The 21,326-nt window shown below is 42.1% G+C and overlaps 1 protein-coding gene across 1 annotated transcript in view; it reads left to right on the plus strand.

Moving 5' to 3' along the window:
• Positions 1–15,433: 15,433 nt before the first annotated feature.
• kcnab1a (potassium voltage-gated channel subfamily A regulatory beta subunit 1a) overlaps positions 15,434–21,326 on the plus strand; it is an 88,781-nt gene continuing 82,888 nt past the window's right edge. The window contains exon 1 of the mRNA XM_068708557.1: positions 15,434–15,785. Within this exon, the coding sequence (XP_068564658.1) occupies positions 15,523–15,785 (263 nt within the window). The 5' untranslated portion in view covers positions 15,434–15,522. The remainder of the gene's footprint in view (positions 15,786–21,326) is intronic.

Here is a 21,326-nt window from a genome sequence, read left to right on the forward strand (position 1 = left end):
AAGTGTGTATGCATGTGCATCACTGCATGTGTGTGTGTGTGTGTGTGTGTGTGTGTGTGTTCGTGCATGCACTCATGTTAACTTGCAGGAGTCCTTTATTATATGAAGTCAACAATTTACCTTGTGATTTCCTGTGTTTTGTTATCTTCATGTTTCATATTGCAGATCCAAGTGCAACATAGCGATACAAAGAAAATGTAACTGTATCTATTTTCAATTTGTGTAAAGCATCACACACACTCGTCAGCACAAGTTGGGTTTTTCCTTCTGTACAGTTTAAGGAACACTGTGCTCTTAAATTAGCCTGCGTTGATTCTAGACAACTTCAGTGATTCATTTCGACACATTCTCATCCACTTCCTACTCCTGAAGGACTTTGAGTCTTTTGTTTATCTTCCTCGGTCTCCATGTGATTGATAAAGAACTAAGTGAGGGTGACACAATCCAAATGAGCCAAAGAGCTAATGTCATTTGTTTCCATTCCAAGTAACCGTGCAGCCAACTTCACAGACGTGTACTGTGTTAACTAAATTTATCAACTTTTAATCGCTGGAGACAGAAACTCTCAAGAGATGCAGAGAGGAGCCTCGCTAATCATCAACACGCGGTGGTCTTGTGATTAATCATTGTAGTGTGTGTGTGGGTGGGTGCAGTGTTAGTCACTCAAAATTATTAAAAGAGTTTAGTGTGTGTGTGTGTGTGTGTGTGTGTGTGTGTATGGGTTTGTTGTATGTATGTGTTTTAAAGCTTTATTTCAAGGCTGAAATAGAATTAGTGAGTCGACAACATATAATAATAATAATAATAATAATAACTTTATTTATATACGCCCATCCGGTCTACATGTGTTTTGTGGACCTGGAGAAGGCGTATGACCGGGTCCCCCGGGAGATACTGTGGGAGGTGCTGCGGGAGTATGGGGTGAGGGGGCCACTTCTGGGGGCCATCCAATCCCTGTACGCCCAAAGCGAGAGCTGTGTCCGGGTTCTCTGTAGTAAGTCGGACTCATTTCCGGTGAGGGTTGGCCTCCGCCAGGGCTGCGCTTTGTCACCAATCCTGTTTGTGGTATTCATGGACAGGATATCGAGGCGGAGTCGTGGGGAGGAGTTTTTACAGTTCGGTGGGCTGAGGATTGCATCGCTGCTTTTTGCAGATGATGTGGTCCTGATGTCTTCATCGGGCTGTGACCTCCAGCACTCACTGGATCGGTTCGCAGCCGACTGTGAAGCGGTTGGGATGAGGATCAGCACCTCTAAATCTGAGGCCATGGTTCTCAGCAGGAAACCGGTGGATTGCCCACTCCGGGTAGGGAATGAGTCCTTACCCCAAGTGAAGGAGTTCAAGTACCTCGGGGTCTTGTTCGCGAGTGAGGGAACAATGGAACGTGAGATTGGCTGGAGAATCGGAGCAGCTGGGGCGGTATTGCAGTCGCTCTACCGCACCGTTGTGACGAAAACAGAGCTGAGCCGCAAGGCAAAGCTCTCTATCTACCGGGCAATCTTCGTTCCTACCCTCACCTATGGTCATGTGGACTGGGTCATGACCGAAAGAATTAGATCGCGGGTACAAGCGGCCAAAATGGGTTTCCTCAGGAGGGTGGCTGGCATCTCCCTTAGAGATAGGGTGAGAAGTTCGGTCATCCGTGAGGGACTCGGAGTAGAGCCGCTGCTTCTTTGCGTGGAACGGAGCCAGTTGAGGTGGTTCGGGCATCTGGTGAGGATGCCACCTGGGCGCCTCCCTAGGGAGGTGTTCCAGGCACGACCAGCTGGGAGGAGACCCCGAGGGAGGCCCAGGACCAGGTGGAGGGACTATATCTCCAAACTGGCCTGGGAGCGCCTCGGGATCCCCCAGTCAGAGCTGGCTGATGTGGCCCGGGAAAGGGAAGTTTGGGGTCCCCAGCTGGAGCTGTTGCCCCCGCGACCCGATCCCGGATAAGCAGACGAAGATGAATGAATGAATGAATGAATAACTTTATTTATATAGCACCTTTAAAAAAAAAGTTTACAAAGTGCTTTGACAGACAAAGCAGCAAAAGTTAGGCAATAATAACAACAGAAAAAAACTGTCAATACGATAAAAATAAAATAAGAAATAGAAAAAATTAAATAAAATAATTTAGTAAAATAATTTAGTAAAATCAACAAGTAAAAATAAAACATTAAAGTGACGACATCACATAAAAGCCAACCTGTAAAAATGTACATACACCAGCAGAGGGAGATGCTAACTGATGCTGATGCTGCTACAGTGAGTCTAACCATAGATCAGTAATAAGATCAGGGTGTCTCTGTGAGGTGTTTGGCAACCCCAAGTCTACAGAACAGCTTTATGTTCCTTGGCAGCATTTTTTTAAACCTGTATTTTTTCAGAGAAGTCAAACTTAAACTCCACTGGAAGGATGAGCGCCGTTCTTCATACGGATATTCCCTCATTTAGTATGATGATACTGGGCGTGGAGAGGGCTGTCTAACATGACACTCCAAAATCTCCCACAGGAGCTCAGCTGGGTTGAGGTCTTTTAGCCATGAAGGTGATAACACATTATTCACAATATTATACAGACTGTACCATCCATGCCAGATTAGCCAATCAGGTGAGAGGCACACACTCATAGATAGACTAATGGGCAGCAGGTGTAAACACTGCAGGCTGCCCTTATGCTCAGACCGTGGTGATTTGTGTGCGCACTCCATCTGGTTTAGACTGTTGCTCTGTACATGTGGCTTAAAAAATCATTAATGATGTTTCAGCACTATTTTGGTGTTTTTGTTGTTTAGGTAGGGGAGGGGTGCAAGCACCTTGATGTGTTGTACTGTTTAATCATTGTGATAGAGTGGGTTTATTTTAGGGTTGTTTTGAAATAGTTTTATAGGGTTTCACTCCTGTATCCCTTTGGTTTCAGCTGGTGGCCTCAAATTTGTTGTGTTTTTTTATTTAGTGAGTATTTTGGTTTGTGATATTTCTATAATACTCCTGGCTGAAAGGAGCTTTTTTCGGCTGGGCTCAGCCTTTGACATGGCGCGAGGCGCTTGGAGTAGAGCTGCTGATCCTTCATGTAGAAGGGGGTCAGCAGAGGTAGTTCAGGCATCTGATCAGACTGCCAGAGGTTTTCCAGGCCCCGGGGTAGAACAAACACACGCTGGAGAGATCATTTTTATCTTGTCTGGCCTGGTAAGACCTTGGGGTTCTCCAGGAAGAGCTGGAAAACGTTGCTGAGGAGAGTGACGCCTGGAATGCTCTGCTGTCCCTGTGACTCGGCTCCGGATGGAAGACAATGGATGGATGCATGGAGAATATTTCCAGCGTTCCATCAGTCGGTGTTTGGCTTTCATGCCATACTACAACTGTCTGTCCTTTTGTTTTTTAATAAAACATTTTTTTAAATAAATAACCCGGAAAAACCATACAGACTGTTTATCTTTATTGAAACTCCTGTGTCGCAAACTTTGGGGGTTACTTTATCAATTATCTTATTTTTCTCCACTTATTTAGTCAGTTTTTATATTTATTTCCCTTTTTAATTTGTCACATATCTGTAATTAATTCCACTCCTAAGTGCTTGGTCATAACTGTATCACAGGTAGTTTACTGTAAATGTCACTGTGGATGTTAAAATTATACTTTGAACTCTGCCACTCTGATGCTTTGAGCTCGTGATGAATCACTACGTCTGTGTTTGTGTGGATTCTTTGATAATGTCTGATCCATGGGGATAAATTCTCTGCTCTCAAGACCAATTCATTTTCCACAGATGCACAGATTTTTCTGTTAACTTTTAGTTTTAGTTCTCACTGAAGCAGCTGTTCTCTTTTGCTTCACATTGTTGGGCATCTCTCTGGTTGTGTTTGTTTCTTTGTTTTACCTCTCTGATTCCACCAAATTTCCTGCTCTCAAGGCCATCCTTAACATTCATTCACTATCTGGCTCTCAGACTAATTATACACCCACTCGGTATCTGTAACTCCTTCAATCTCACACTGTCTACTTTTTAAGTCTATTCTTTTGGTCTGGGAGCAGAATACACTGCACCAGTCCAAAGATTTTCACTATACCTTTTTTTGTTTTCTCTTAAAAGGTAAGTGACCTCTGTTCATTAAGGATTCTCTGTGTGGTTATCCAGATATAAGCATGGAAATGATATTAAATGTTTAAAGTGACCAGACTGATAATGAGGCATTGAGGCCTTGTGTCAAGTGTCAAGTGTCAACCTTTTGTGTCAAAACTCTCACACATTAGCTCCCTAACATGTGTACAGTCTCAACAGCTTACTAACTCATCACTAGTTAACTAAATGGATGTCATCTTTAAAGCTGATTATCTCAGAATTAAAGGCAGATAGAACCTCGTCCATATAAATTTATGCAGCATCTTGTTCAAATAATGCATAGTGCAAACCACTGAAGGTGTACAACTGCACTGCCAGTAGTAATTAGACTAATCAAACAGCATCTAACATATTCAGAGAAAGAGTTGGGTGTACCACGCAGGCCTGCGTGTGTGTGTGTGTGTGTGTGTGTGTGCCCGCGTATCAGTTTGCATTTACTTGAATGACGTATTTTGTCCATGCTAGGATTTCTCTCCTAGTGACGAAGACATTGCAAAGAAGCCAGATTGGGTTCACTTTGTGTGACGAATGTCCTTGATTGACAACAATCAGGTCATCCAGACCAAGTGCTGTGTGCAGGCCTGTGTGCGTCATGTTAAATGTGCCAAATGTCGTATTATCAAAAGGAGCCCACAGTCAGTACACTGCATATAGTAGAAAATGAACTCCTAATACTGGAAAGGTGTTAAGCTCTGAGGCATTGATGATCCTGAGACTACTACTACTACTACTACTACTACTACTAATAATAATTATGTTACTTACCCATGTTTTAATATTCCTGTGTAAGGATGGGCAATATGGATACAATCATGGCGTCTTTCACCCCATATGTACTTTCATATCATGATATTTGTGAATTAGTATGCAGTGCATATTCTGGAAACTCAATTGAGAAAACGTTATAGATAAAATAACTCAATGTCTTTTGTTTTTGTTAAGCATTAAATATCACAATTCAAGGTACTTCATCACTATGATTCTAAATCCCAAAAGCAGTCCTGCTTTATGGCAGAACTAATGTCCAACAATGCAATGGAGGCAAAATCTCTGCCAGGTGACATATTTATATTTCAAGGTATTTATTGTAGTATCGCCCAAGTGGTAGCTTTCAGTGACATGGTCTTAAAAGACACTGCACAACCCTGCAGCAAACTAAAGAACTCTAGTAAATTTCCAATACAAATCAGTTGTTGACCACAGGTCCCTTCAGTGTACAGTCAGCACTGACCCTAGCCCCCCCCCAAGCCCCTGCGTGTCCAGTGAGCTGTCAGGGTCTCATTACCCGCCTGAATAATTGATCTGATCTGTTCACCTCTGACGACACAAACCTTCGTGTCTCTGTTTGGATATCAAGATGATCCTCGTACACGTTAGTTAAAACTAACTAACTAAAACCTTTGTTAATGACTAACACATCAACTTCATTGTATTTCCCCACTGTGTGGAAGCCAGTCATGGATGCTATCAGAGTTTTAGCAATGCTAGCAGCTCCTGTTCTTTTTTGGATTTGGGTAAGTTTACACTCCAGAAACCCCAGCCAACATCTTAGATAGAGTTACATTAGCTGAACATGCAGCTTTAGCCTCAGTCTTTTAAGCATAATATCATGAATATATCCATCAAGTGCATGGTTTAAGAACCAGTGTGTAGGATTTATGAGGATCTATTAGCAGGAATGGATTATACCGGTAGTATTCAACCATGTTTTCATCAGTGTATAACCTCCTGAAACTAAGAATCATGGGTTTTTTTTTTAGCTTAAAATAAGCCATTTATATCTATATGGGAGCGAGTCAGGCCCCCAGGAAGAGCGCCAGGCTTTAAAGAATATTTTACACAGTGGCCAAGCTGGGGAATTACAATTTCCGGGGTCCTTCACGTGATGCCATGGGGCCCAAAAATACTTTTTTCCCCATAGACTTACATTTGGAAAGAGACCTCTGTAACTCAGCAGATACTTGTTTTTCCTGTTAGCTGACAGGTGTCATAACTAAGGGTTTAATTTAATTTTTGCATGGATGCTCTCATTCAAAGAATTCAATGAGTGAATTTAGTGAGCTTCAACAAACTGACATTTCTGTCATCTTTGCAGTTAAACAGTATGTGATCAGCTCACATTAAATTCAAACAATTGTTCAAACATTTTGATTAAAATGATGCTCTCAACAAAGCTTGCTCTCATCCTTTGGTTTGGACATGTCAGCCAGCCTTTGCTTAGCCAGCTTTCATGTTAAATTAACTCCACAAAGGGTCCAAATTCTCTCACTGCCTCTCTCCTTCCTTCTGTAGACTGACTTTGAACTTCTCTGTGTATTCGGCTAAACTTGTGTTGAGTCAGGTGGTAAAGGGCCACATCGGCCCCTTGCTCTCCTGCAGTACCTGACATGAATTAGCATCTCATCAGCATGCAATCCCCGTCCACCACACAAACGATGATTGAATGCCTGCATCTCCTGGGTCCTTCCACTCACCTTCAGTAAATATACTTTCCCCTCTTTGCAGTGCTTCTTTGCTGTTTTGTGCCCCCCCCCCCCCCTCAGAAAAAGTTCAGAGGAAGAATCCAAAATCTGCTTGAAAGTTGTTAGGAGGGAATCCAGAAAGGCTCCATGTTAGTGTGTACTTGACCTTTGAACTTCCAGCAGATCAAACACACACAAATGGAAACAGAGTGAAACACAAAACCCCACACAAAGCCTCTCTATGACTTTACATATAAATATACATTAAAGCTTGGCTGCAGTGCTGTTCTTTTCATGCTCTCCTCCTAGATTAAACATGTAATAGTCAGATATCAATTTTGTTGTTTTGGCTAAGTCTGAAATACTACAAGTATTTAACATAGTGTGCATCTGTGCTTACATATTTTGCAGCCAAATGTCTGTTTTTCCACATTGTTATGTCTGGCAAAGATGTAAATCTTTCTCTAAGTTTCTCTGTCTGGTGTCTTATGACACAAGGGATGGTGTTAAGACTCCAAGACTCTGAAATGGTCCTGCAGGAGTATAAATATAGAGTTTGTCACCGATACCAACCCTGGAGATAAAAAACAATGGGCCTCATGTAGGAAGCGATATACAAACAAATTTCCCCTTATTTTTGTTCATATCCATAATTTGTTCTTATTTTGTTCGTACCCATTGATTTATGGGATTCATCAATGTTTTCTTATTTTTTGCTCTTCTCTCAGAGTTTTTTTTTGAGACCACTCTTACCAAAATAAGAAAAAAACCCTCTTGTTTTCACAGTCAACCAAATTGTTGGTCCAACGCAAAACATTTTTTTAATTTGAGGGGAAAAAATGCATGAATATCGTAAAACTCTTGCACTTATATAGTGTTTAGGAGATGTTTCCTAGGCTAATAATAGACAATCTGATGCATGCCTCAAATTCATAATCAGGTGGGATTCATCATTCAGCTCATCTGGGTAAGAGCAGGATGGTAAAGAATGTTTGGTGCATCTGGAGTTGACTTTTCCTCTTTTTCTCTTAACAGAAAACAAGGGAAATTTAAGAGAAAGTTGCTACATGAGGCCCAGTGTGTAAGTGCCTATGAGTATTTTCATTGTATCTTCTCTTTAGTACCTGCACTTTACAGTTTGCTTGTGTGGATTGTCTATCCCTTATGCAGTTTGTGTGTGTGTGTGTTCTTATTTGTTTCTTAAATGTTGTGCAGGGTGTGTGTGTGTGTGTGTGTGTGTGTGTGATGGCGTGTATGCATTGTCGACACCCTGGCATGTTTGGCTCCCTTCTTTTAGGCCAGGGCCGGTGGTGACGAGACGAGGAAACCAGGATCTTGTTTCAGGCTGGATGAGGCTATAAGAGACTAGAGAGCACACTGCACGGACAGAAAGACAGAGAGAGACAGACAGAACTCAGGATGAACAGACTTGAAAACAAAAGCAAATGTAGAGAGTTTGAGAAGTGCAAAATGTAGAGAGAAAGGTTGTGACAGTCAAACAAAAGAAGCTTTCCTTAGACCTGCAACACTTTGAGCTGGAGTGATCGGTCCAAAAGAAGGACTTGGAAACACTTGGGACGCTGCAGCGCCTCCTCTTCCCCTTGCACTCTGAACTCTGCCCTTGAGGGGAGGGGGCACCCTCTGGGGCCATGCTAGCCGCCCGGAGCAGCGGAGGGGGTGTCGGCGGGGGGCACCAGCCGCACTACCCGCACCGCAAACACTCGGTGGCCTCTCTCAGCGGGACGAAAGCCCACCGCAGCCAGGATGCCAAGCGCGGTTCCACATCCGGGAAGCAGGGGACCCAGCACAGACACAAGGCGGCGCTGATCAGAGAGATTGAGACCAGCTGGTACCTGAAAATGTTTGGACTGGGCAAAGAGGACACAGTCGCGCACAAGACTGGCATGCCCTACAGGTCAGTTAAGCCCTGTTAGTGTGGGAGAATGTATGTGTGTGTGTGTGTGTGTGTGTGTGTGTGTGTGTGTGTGTGTGTGAGAGAGAGAAAGATTAAATAGTGCCCATGCAGCCACACTTGACACAGTGCAAACAGATAGGTTTCCTAATGTTTTGTACAGAGCTGCTTGTTGATGCACAAAATAATGTGGCTCCATCGACAAATTTATCCCAGCAGTGCTCACCCACTCTTACATACACACACACACACACACACACACACACACACACACACACATAACAAAAAAACATTAGAGGCTTTTTGCTCAGTAAAAACACATGGTACGCTGTATTTTTGGGCTGAACCATCAGTTGACAAGTAGTCCCCCTGCTGTCCTATCGTTTCATTCGTGAGCATTGTGTGTCACAGGAGTCACGCTGGTCGCAAAGACCTCAGGCCTAGAGTCGTGCCACCTGATCTGGCCGCAATGCTAATAGCCAGCATCTGTCTTGCCGCATTAGGCTGTGTTGACATCCTCTGACACCATGGTGACAAAACATATGGAGGCTGGTAGGGAGTGTTTTGATTCTTGTCTGTGTGACTGACAGATGAGGGCACCAATGGTGCTGGTTAGCGGGCCGTGACGTGCGCAACCGTTTCCACTTTTGGAGGTTAGAATATTAGCGCAGCAAGTGTCGGTGATCTTGTGTTCCCATCTCCTCTCTTTCTCTGTCTCCTCTTCTTTTTTCTCACACATGGATATTTTCAGTATTGGGTTACCCCTCCAGTTCCTTTACCATCACTCTACTTTCCTTTCTTGTTGCTAAATGCCTAATCCGTCTGTGCCCCATTCCAATCATTCAAAGCCTAAAGCTTCACATTCATGGGTCTATTGTCCAGCCTTTCTCCTTCCCTCTTATCTCCTCTCCTCTCTTTTCCCTCTGTCTTTATTCTACAGGCTCCCCACTGGTTTGGGCTCTGTTCACTCTCTAATTTAGAAAAACAAAGCAGGGACGAGGATGATTAAGAGCCAAGAGTGCAGTGTGGCGACAAAATGTTGAGGTCTCCCAAATACTTATGGATCCATTTATTTTGTAGAGCAACAAAGCAGAAGATGTCACAATTCAAATGGATTTCTATAATCCAAACTTGTTTGTCACGAACATTATTAGTTGGCTGATGGTTTCAGAATCAGCTGGGAACTGGCAGGAACTTCAATCGGCCTCAAGCTTTTATGTCCTGTGTGATCTCTTTTTTTTTAATATATCAGACGTAGAATACAATGTAAATGTCCAAGATTATTTTATGTTGGACATTAAGGGTTATCTTTAAAAGTGATTGGCTATTTACTTTAATAAATAAAATGTTTGCTTTGTTAATAGTAACTCATCAGGTGATATAAGGTACAGGTGTTACATTAGCCACTTACAAACAAGCTTGGCTTTTACTGATGTCTCTTCTACAGACATTGTTAAATTTAACAATGATTGCACCCTTTTCCTAACCTTTCACAAGTGCTTTTGGTTGCCATAGCATACCTTAACGTACTTATAACCATACATATATGGATTTGTAGGAACAACCAATTGGTTTCCTAGCGTACCAGCCAACTAGCCAGCTAATCGGCTAGTTTGGTGGCTTGTTGGGGCAAAAGAAAATGCCTACGCATTTAGCTACAGTAGCTAATCCAGGGGACTAATTAATGTGTTTATTTTTGTTTGGAATCAAAGACAAAGTGTTTGAAATGATTTTCAGTATTATTTGGAAAATGTAAGAAGCTCATGCTTGCAGGCAAGTTAGCATGACCCAATGTCAAAACGGCCAGAATTCTGTAAATAAGACCCAGCTTGATAAAAACCAGGTAATACTTTAAAATACAGCAATCGCTGCATGGAACTGTAGTGTTGACAGAAGGAGATTTTAAGTCAGTATTGTTTTAATCACTTCATGCTACTTTCCACCTCTCAAGCATTTTCAAAGAGTGAATGCACTTATTAGCCTGTTAACTGAGGACAAATATGACTCACCAAATGGTCCCCCTTGTCAAATCAAAACCCACGTCAAATACTACGTCAGATTGTCTTTTGGGATGTGGCCTCTAATGTTTTTTTTAAGAGTTGGCTTGGCGACATTGTTAGCGATTGATGCACATTTCACATGGTCCTGATTTACAGGCTCATAAAGATACGATGACAGCCTCTCCTGGCTCAACTGACAGATTGACAGGTGCATGTGGAGTGTGTGAGTGTGTCTAATAGGTATGTTTCCGAAGTGATGAGCTCATTGGAAGATCCAATAAAAAGGACAACGCTGTGTAAATGACAATAAGATTAGCACGACCTTCACCACCGTACTCACACACACGAACAAAAACACATTTTACAATTGATCCCCTCTGGAGAATCAATACTGATCATTAGTGTCTGATCACAAGGACGCCATGATTATAACGGGGAGTTGGTCTTCTGCTTGAAAGAACGATTGTCTGTGACCTAGAAAAGACGTGAGCATGAGATGAAACCCTCCAAAAGTCCCCTTCATGCAATCAGCACACACACACACGCGCGCACACACACACACACACACACACACACACACACACACACACACACACACACACACACACACACATGCTGTCTGCCAGCTCTCCTCTTTGAACCCCTGATGCGGATGCCAAACAGCATACGATGGCTGGATATCCTCTCTCTCGTTTGAATCGGAACAAATGCTACGATTTTTAGCTCTCCAGTGATTCTGCATAAAAACTGGGGCAGAATGTAACAACAGAAATCCCGGGCTTTTATAACTGAGCTAAAAATAGCCTTTTCCCCCCCTTCAAATATGCATTTTGTTTCCTCTTACAAATAAATGTAATGCTAATGTGCTTTTGATAGAGACAAGATTATTTGAACTATTCCTTTTGTTAGTTGTCTTTATGCATGAATAGACAATTTAACACATGTATTCTGCTTTACTAGATCGAGGTAACTGAATTTACTGTAAATCTCTCTTTAGATGGTGTTTGTTATTGTTTGTATGGTATCATTTGCACACATACTCTCTAATGTTTGTGCTTTCTTTGGATCACACGGTTTACAGTATTGTACACATTTTATTTGACTCTGCTGGGAACAGAAATCCTCTGTTATGTTTGGTTAAGAAATCATCAGAAATCTTATAGAATAAAATAAAATAATACTTTGATGAGCATGCAGCAGCTACGTTTAAAAGAAAAAACACCTTCATGTTGTAATCAATTCTGAAAGTTGCCGACAAGCTAGAATTCTTGCAAATATAATCTTCTGTGTCTGACTTTCATGTGTGTTTTTCTCTTCTTCTAAATCATCACTCTATGGCAACATTTAAATAATGTTCCCCCTACAACAGAAAGCACAGAAGGCAAGTTGGTTGGTTGAAACGATAATGGGGAGCCAACCGTGTCACTGCCCTTCACTAACCAGGTGTTGGATATATATTTCCTCATCCTTGGCACCAGAGACAAAAGGTGTGGTAACATAATATACTTGTGGAGAACAAAAACACATGTTCCAGTAGAGCTTGATGGATGAAGTGCGGGGCTGCTGCCAAGATTAGTGGTTTGATTCACACAACAGAGACCTTTGCACGGAGCGTTATATTAGCATCCTCACACTTTCTACTGTAGCCAAACTACAAAATACAGTTGAGTAGTGTTTTATCTCGTCGGTTCATCTTTTAAAACCTTTTAGATGATTAAAAGAACAATGCGATAAAAAGAGGAGCCCTGGGACAGCTGCAATGTTAATTATGCAACGCTGCACATGTTGAATTGTCCATATATTTTAGACAGTCAATGTAATATAATGTTATCTTCCTTGCTTTGCTCTCACCCTTCAGCTTAAAGCCGGTCTAGATTTTCAATGATTGTAACAATGGGATTTATTGGAGAATGTAGGCCAGCACACTGGTGTTAAACAGGAGCAGCACAGTCCCTGAGGCTTGGAGACTCATCACTGGCATAATTATTGCTGCTATAGAGTCAGATGGCATAGAGAGAGCTTTCTCATTCAAGTAAACCACACAGAGGTGTTGTTTTATACACTGCAGATTGCTTGCGAGAGGTTACAACGTGAACACAAACTTCAATCACTTAATGTTTTTTTAATTCATCCACAAAAAAAGGTGCACAGCGTTGCGCTGCGGTATGTTGCTCTACTTGTTGTGTTTCTATCATGCTGTGCGCCGATGGATGATTATCAGACATATGCGATTATTGTAAAGGGATTCACTCACTGGAAGGAGTGCATGTGGGGGTGGTGGGGGAAAAAAATAAAAGAGAAAGATGGCTAATTAGTCTCAGGGAGCATGAAGCCGATGGAAAAAGTTCAGCATGAAAAGTAAGTAAACAGATAAGGGAAGAGGAAGTGAGAAAAGTATAAAAAGAAAAAAGGAAAGTGTAAAAGGCATCAATAGCAGTTTGTTACTCATAATGCAGGATTCCCATACTCACTGCCATAAACCCCCAGCTGGACCCCCCATACTGACCTCTCTCTCCCTCCCTCCCTCCATCCTCACCCTCTCGTTTTGGTATTATTGTCAGTGACTCACCTGCCCACATGCTGAGCGGCTCTAAGGAGATTGTGACTGTTCTCAACACCAGAGGCCAAAATTAAAGAGGAAAAATAACAGACAAAAACAAAAAAACAAAGCAAGAGAGAGAGAAACGCGACGCAACTGTAAAATGAAACGTGAATTTTTATTTAACAAAACAGCATTCATTCTTTGCTGTGGTGGTGATAATAGAGTTTACTGTATATACATTAAATATGTATGTGCATACCAGTATGTAGGCTCCATGTGTATGGATGTGTATGCTTCTAGCGACTATAAATACGCAGTAAACACACTCTGCCTGTTGCATAAGCTCAGCTGACATTTCTGCTGCCAGGCAGGATCAGTTTTTCCACCCATCCAGCCGGACAATGGACACAGCTGCCCCTCTGCCTCAGCTTCCCTCCCTAATTCTGTGTGTTCGGTTGTGTGTGGGCATGTGCCCAGCTGTCTTTGCACTGATACAATCAATTCCTGCCACAGGTTCATATTCTGTCAGGTTCAGTATGGGAGTCTGGTAGTGGTCAGTCCCTCTTGACTAGAAACCAGGATTGTACACAAGATGTACACAAAAACAATAAAAACTAAAATCCATGCAGTGACATTCACCAGAGACTGCTGGTCTGCTGTATACACAGTTTGTGGTTTCGGAAAGTTTAAGAAACAAAGGACAGCCAAGCACCTGGTACCCGCAGCAGAGAAAAAAAGCTTCTTGATCCTGACAAACAAAAGTAAACTTAGAGGATGGATTTATGTTCCAATAAGAGCCTAAACAGCACATTCACAACTGGCTCCATGTGTCATTAATTCATTGTATGTGCTTCGTTTGTGTGTGCATGTGCAACACAGTTTCACAGCAGTCCATGAAATAGTCACGAAATTTTAATCTTGTGATTCGTGTACGTGGACATTAATTCTCAATTTTTTTCTTGTCGCTCAGCACGACTTTCAAACTGCTACATTTCAATCGGAAGTATCTCTTGTGCCTCGAGACGACATTACAACAAAAGTAACTTTAGGTTCAGGCAACAAAACCACTTGGTTAGGTTTAGAAAAAAAACATCAGGATGAATGTGTGTGTGTGTGTGTGTGTGTGTTTGTAGAAAGAGTGACAGTGTGTGTCTAAACTCAAATTTCCTGATGTGGGAGAATGGCATTCCTTATGATTCCCACAATCCACTGAAGGACCAGACGTGATGTCACTGAACACTCCCTTGAGGAGGCCAGAGGTGAGAGATTATGTGTGTGTGTGTGTGTGTGTGTGTGTGTGTGTGTGGGTGTGTGTGTGTGGTGAGAGAGAGAGAGAGGGAGAGAGAGAGAGAGAGAGAGAGAGAGAGAGAGAGAAAAACAGACCAGAATAAAGAGGCTTCCTTATTTTATTTTGTGGTTCACTTCATTACCAAAACACTGCTCAAAGACTGTGTACAATTGTGCATAACTCTCTGTCAGCTTGTGTGAGAGTGTGTGTTTATTTTAGGTGTTTGTTATGGGCCAAACTCCAGAGTACACTTTGTTTAGAGAGAGACAGGGGAGAAAGTGCAGGCATGAAGGGTAAAGAAATGACAGACAAAAAGAAATATTAAAGAGGGATTGAGGATGTAAAAGTGAGTCAAACATGCACACATACACATGTGTGTATTTGTGCCCGATAAAAAAGAGATGAGTGGAAGAAAAAGGAAAGCAGGAAAGAGAGACAAAAGGAAATCAGGAGTAAGTGAAAGGGGTTTTGACAGAGGGAATACTCAGAGACAAAGGAGGGATGATGGGGAAAGTGAGAGAGGATAAGAGAGAGTTGGAGAAAAAAATGGTAAAAGAAGGGAGGGAGAGAAACAGAGAGAGAGGGAGAGGGAGAGAGAGAGAAAGAGAGAGAGAGAGAGAGAGAGGGAGGGCGGGAAAAAATGTCCCAGATTCCCATGCCATTTAATAGGGAGCAAAACCAAACTGAGCTTATAATGTAGACTGGCTGAGCAAGGGGCAAAGTGACAGCATGTGTGTGTTGTGTGATAGAGTGGGCAGAGGAGAGAGAGTGGGATATCTGTGTCTCTATATCTGCATGTGTGTGTGTGCACAGAGAACATATGTGGCACAGCAAATGGAGGAGCACATGTAAAGAAAAAGCCTGTTTTTCTGTGCTTTTCCTGTGTGGACGTGCAGCCTGCAGACAGATTGGACTCGAGTTTAACTATGGACTCTTGAATACGGTTTTTCTCTTTTCAAATTATGTTACTCCAAGTTGGATTTCCCTACATTTCTTCTTCTTCTTTTTCTTTTGTTGGAGCTTTATCCAGAGGAAAACTTCCCTGTCCTTTGAGCTTTAATCACACGAGTCCTCTGCTCCATGTAGCGCTGCGTGGGCGAAGCGGCCTACCTGGATTACTCTGAGCGTACATGTTTGTGGGACAGAATCACAGAAGACCGGAGAGACTGAAAGAAAAGGATAAAGTGAAGAAGAAGAAGAAGAAGGCAGGAAGATGTACCTGTACAAAGCAACGTGCCCAGACATCCCCAACCCGAAGCAGAGGGGGTCCAGAAGTCAGGCCCAAGGCTCTGGTCAGGGGAGGCTCGCCAGGCAGACGTCCGTGGGGACGGGACCGCGACCCTACGCTCCTCTGATGTTGTGGACGCCAAACAAATCCAAAAGTGTGGTGCAGCTCAAACAGCTGGAGGAGTTTCTCAACTTCCACTCGTTGTCGCTACACGACACGGTCAAGAGCCAGACGGGCATGATCTACAGGTAACCTCACCTGTGTATCTGTGTGTGTGTGTGTGTGTGTGTGTGTGTGTGTGTGTGTGTGTGTGTGTGTGAATGTTTGTAGGACTCCCCTGGAGGATTCCAAGGCTCACGTTTAGAGGGAGTACGTTAACTTTAGATTCTTCCTGCTCGTTGATATTATTTGATATTCCTTCATCATCTTTGGTTCTAGAATTGGCTTTCTATATGTTACAGGTGAGGGACTTGTTGCTGTGGATAGTTGGATGGTGGTTGGTTGTGGGGCTTGTAGTTATTTGGCAACTGTTTGATTGAAAATGCTTTGTATGATGTCATGCCTGGCTTTACTGGTTGAGGGATATGAGATCAGTAGCTGGAAAAATGACTCTAAATGGAGATCTGACATGTGGGAAAAGCCAGAAAAAAATGTATCTAGTAAAACTTGCACGTTCACCCATATACTGCATCCTTGTTTCCAACAGTTATAAGGTCACCCATGTTATATTATGCAATACCCACTCCATCATGGGAACTAACGATCTGAATGTGAAACTCAACAGTTGGCTGATCGCTCTCTGAGGGCACAGATTTATGTCAGCGTGCTGTTGCATGAGTAAGCGAGAGAATACAGTAACTCTGATCTGATTCATCACTCTATGGCCCTTGACAAATTCATTCTTAAAATAAACAACGAGAGAGGCAAATGGGATTTACCAACAAGTGTCTGCGCTCATTGTAATGTGTCACATTTTCATGTCCTGTCACAAGCTTTTTCTGAACCATGTTTGATTCAGTGCACAAATTCAGACATAAATAAACAAACCGCATGAAGCCCAAAACATTAAGTTAAGCACACAGTTTCTCAGTTTGATTATAGTTTTTAAATGTGAAAAGCACAATCCTTGCATTATCTTGGGCTGTTTTTCCTTGATATACATATACTCACAAGTTTGTACCGTCGTCATGTGTTTGTTACTTTTCCTCTAGTCTGTCATCTGTGACAAAGCATCACGTTGGTGAGTGGTTTGAGTGAGTGTGATCGGGACATCGTTGTGCGCTGCTCAGCCCTCAGGCTACAAAGCAGCATGTAGCTGCTCTGACTTCATTGTGTTGTTGTTTCCATTGGGGACGAATGATCCTGACTGAGGCATTTCATTCTCAGATAGAGTTTCTATTGTTTATGTAGCTTGTGATCACGCTCAAACATTCACTGCTGCCCTCTATAATTATTATTAGAAACTTACCGCAAGAATAACATCATAAATCCAAACTCCACTTTGATAAAATTAGCAAAATATACCTGTTATTAAAAGGGATTTTCTTTTTTCATTTGACCACAATGCCAATCAGAAAGTATCCAAATTAGGCTTCACAGTGTGGATAAGAAACAAGGTGTCCACGAGTGTTTTATATTTGGAGAGACCGCTGGCTTAACATTTCCATGAACGGTATTTTTGAACATGTCATTCCCCAAGTGCTCTCATCACTGATTCTGTGGCTATATACTGCAAACATTTTTGACCATGTAATCAGTGTAATAATAACATGACCTAAACTTGTTGTGTCAGTGCAGAAGAAATAACAGCATGGAGCGTGACTTTTCCTTTATCCCTCCTTGTCCACCAATGGAGAGAGAGAGAGAGAGAGAGAAAGGGGGGAGTCAGGGGGGAGGGCAGTGTGATGGCAGTCTGTGTCTCTGTTGGGTCAGTGGGAGCTCATATGGCCATGTGCTGTCAGAATTTCACCTTGGGACGTTGGCATATGTGTGTTCATGGGCCTGTTGGTGTGTGTGTGTGTGTGTGTGTGTGTGTGTGTGTGTGTGTGTTGGAATATTTGTTCACTGCCATGGTACCCTGATGAAACAGCTGGCTGGGGACTTCCTTTTCCAGGTCAGAGTGTAATAGCGGTCAAGACCTGCGCTGGGCACTCCTCCCACACACACACACACACACACACACACACACACACACACTCTGTGGCACAAACAGGAGAGAAAATCTATTTTAGTTCAGGGAAGTATTATTTATCTAGCCTAGAACTCCTAAAAAACACACTACAACCAACCATGACTTCCAAACAGAAACAGACAATTACAAAATATGAATATGAAATACTTTTATTAACTTATGAACACCTCAAGGTAGAGATGCAAATGAGTAAAGTGCCCTCAGTGTCCTTACAACAAGCTTTCCTCTTTAATATTTCTGTCTCCGTAGAGTGAGGTGAGTCGTGATATGATCAAGACTCTGGAAGCCTTTTCTAACCAAACCTTTTGGGCTTGTGACCCCTTAAAACAAAGAATCGTCTACCTATGACACTCCATCAAAGGTTGTTCAGCCTTTTGAATACTTTATAGGGGTCCTAAAAGGTAAAACTATCCAGTATTTTACAACAACAAAAATGAAGATGGAACAGTTAGTGAAGAAAACTTAACAGAATGTATTCTTCTTCTTCTTTTGTATCGTGTTACTTCCTGTCATCGGACTCACCGGATGTAGATTGTAGGTATAAACCTGAAGTCTATGCATCCTGTGCTGAGCGCCGCCCAAGATGATTGTGATTGGTTTAATGAAATACAAACAAGCCAGAGAATTTTAAAGGGCGCAGCCAACAAAAATGCCCTCACTTTTTCTTCCTGTTTTGATTCAATTTAGTGCTTTGCAAAGACAGACGTGCAAGAGCGCATGCACATCACACATGCATGGTTTCTATTTTTGCAAACACGTGATTCATTCAAACATGACACAAAGAGCACAGATGGGAAGAGGAAGAAGAGACAAACTACAAGCAGAGATGAGCCTAAGCTTCACAGCGTACCCTCTCGTGCCCTACACTTTATTATTCATGAGTGTGTGTGTCTGTGTTTGGGGTGTGGGTGTGTGTTTTCGGTTGTGAAGGAGCATCTGAGTGTGTATTAGTGTGTTTGTTCCTATGTGTGCATGCTCACTTCATCGTCAACGTGCAACTTGACCATGTAGGCCGTGGTGACAACTTACTGCGTTCAATTCAGCATTCCGCTTTTCCCCGGGGCCAACATGGCGAATGTTAACGCAAATGATCTAATCAGGGCCAGACAGTGTCGCTGTGTGACAATGTAAATGAAACGTGTTAGAAAGGCAGACGTCAGCCACTCTGCTCCAGAAAGAGTTCATTATAAAAAGCTTTGAGCTTTAGAAACTGACTTTGACAGCCAGCCAGCACACATGTCGGTCCTGAACGCCTCACCACTGCATGTTTCCCCCTCCTCTCTCATTCTCCTTCTTTGCTTTATTTGCGGTAGTCTAGTCTTTTTGCACTGTATCAAAGAGGGTTCAGCTTGTTATTTAAGGCCTCCACCATCTGCCATTTGTTGTTATCACTTCAATGTGAGTAATTCTTCCTGCTTTGGTTGAAACACTTTATTCATGCCAGAAATCAACAAAGCAGGAGATGATGCAGTTTTTATTGCTCTTTATACATTTGTAAAATGCTGCAGTATGCCGTTGTGATGCAGCAATACTTGCTGGTTTACAGTTTCTGCAGTTTTTGTGATATGATAATGCCATGTTTTCATTTGTGTAGCTAAAAGAATATATAAAAAAAAAACAGTTTTCTGTTGTAAATAAACAAAAAGCATAGTACATCCCCTTTTAACCTAAATAGAAAATGCACTCTGCTGATTTTTGTTCACACTGACTGAAATTAAGCAGTAATCAATTCAATCAGCCTAGTGATGGAATAGATTAATCAAAAGCCCATGATATTATTGGATACGGAGCAGGGAATGCTGGGTAAAGGAGTGACAGTGAGGGGGCATTTAGACCTCAAGGGACGGAAGGTCACATTATGAAGCATATGCCATGTGTTCATGAGTGTACCAGTGTGTGTGTGTGTGTGTGTGTACAGACAGTCTGGATGTTTGTCAGTCCATCTGATTAAATGAGCTCTGTCCGCTGATAGACTGTGTGACAGAGTTACAATGTCCCCACAGTTGTTTCTCTCCTCCTCTGTCACTCACTTTGTTTCTTTGTGCCTCTGTTCTTTACGCTTTTATTATTTTTCAGTTGATTCATCATTCAGTGCGTTTGTCCTTCAATCACTTCTATGAGAGCTCTGGGTTTGAAAAATAGATCTCAATAATGGGAGAAATGAGTGCAATACAAATGATCCCTCTATAGTTTCACAGTTTCTAACTATTATTCTGGTAGGTTATGAGTTATGAGGCAAATCTGCAGAATAAGCAGGAGACTACTTTTTCATCTCTACTTTCTATACCTGATACATATTCTGAACTGTTCTTTCCACAAGAAGACTACATTTATCATGAACTGCAGTGACAAATATCCTTTTTGCAGCAGGGGACTTCATACATTTTTCATAGATGGGAAGAAAAATGCAAATCTGTTTTAACTGATCTGCTCCTTTTAAAAATCTACAGGCTATATAGAGTACCACCAAATGTGGTCTGACACACTCTTTCAAGCATCCATACGCTTATTATTTGCTCTAGATCTTGTTTTGCATTATGCAGTTCTGCATTTACACTGTAATTCAGATGAACTAGCACTTTATGTAAAATGGATGTAAAGATACTGAACCACATTTAGTTCAGGAGTTGCAGTTGTTTGCTGTATAGACTCACCATCTGATTTGTGATTTATTTTGTCCGAGTGAAGCTTTGCTTTGTGGAACAGTTTCTGAGCTGAAATTGAAATTGAACAACCCCAAATAAGAGGAAGCTGCAGTAAATGTTTATTGACCGCAGCCAGTCACACGCCTGTCCTCTCTGGACTGGAGCCTTGTGTCCACTAAAAGTGTTTAGACTCCGGCAACTGCTTATGTAAGGAGAAGCCGTCCAGGCACACAGCTATTTATCATGGCGCCTAACAGACAGAAAGAAGAGCGAAGAGAGAGATGCACAGCTGAAATACAAATAACAGAGGACTATTTTAAAAAGGAGAGACGCAATCAAAAAAATACTGTGTATTTTTAAACACTAAAGGAAGCATGTGGTGTTCATGTTCAAGTACAGGAAGATGGGGACTGATTTGTCTCACTTTAAATTGTCGGGATAATTTGTGTCTGTCTGTCAGTGTTCTTAATCGGAGCCTAATGGAGCTGTAACCGATCAACACTTGAGAAGCGGTGAGTGAAATTGTGCACTCAACCAGTGATTCATAGACCACACACATACTCACACACACAGACACGCACATCGTGACACACACACACACACACACACACACACACACACACACACACACACACACACACACGCAATTAGAGACAGACATACAAATACGCATGCAGATAAATGCGTCCATTGCTCATCCTTTATTTATCTTGGAAAACAAGTGAATATTTAACATGGGAGCTGGTATCCTCACTAAATACTTAATTGTCAGGCGATCACAGAAGTGTGTGTGTGTGTGTGTGTGTGTGTGTGTGTGTGTGTGTGTGTGTGTGGAGGCACCAATTGTGTATAAATAGCACTATAAACTTTTTTTATGATGTCTATTTTATTGGTAAGAAATTCATTACACTGCTTTGACTCTTTCAATTGGCAAATCGAGTGTGTTTGTTGTA

This window comes from Cebidichthys violaceus, unplaced genomic scaffold (genome assembly GCF_023349555.1).
Source record: "Cebidichthys violaceus isolate CVI_PGR_0920_01 unplaced genomic scaffold, fCebVio1.0.p SCAF_1, whole genome shotgun sequence".
Classification (NCBI taxonomy): Eukaryota; Metazoa; Chordata; class Actinopteri; order Perciformes; family Stichaeidae; genus Cebidichthys; species Cebidichthys violaceus.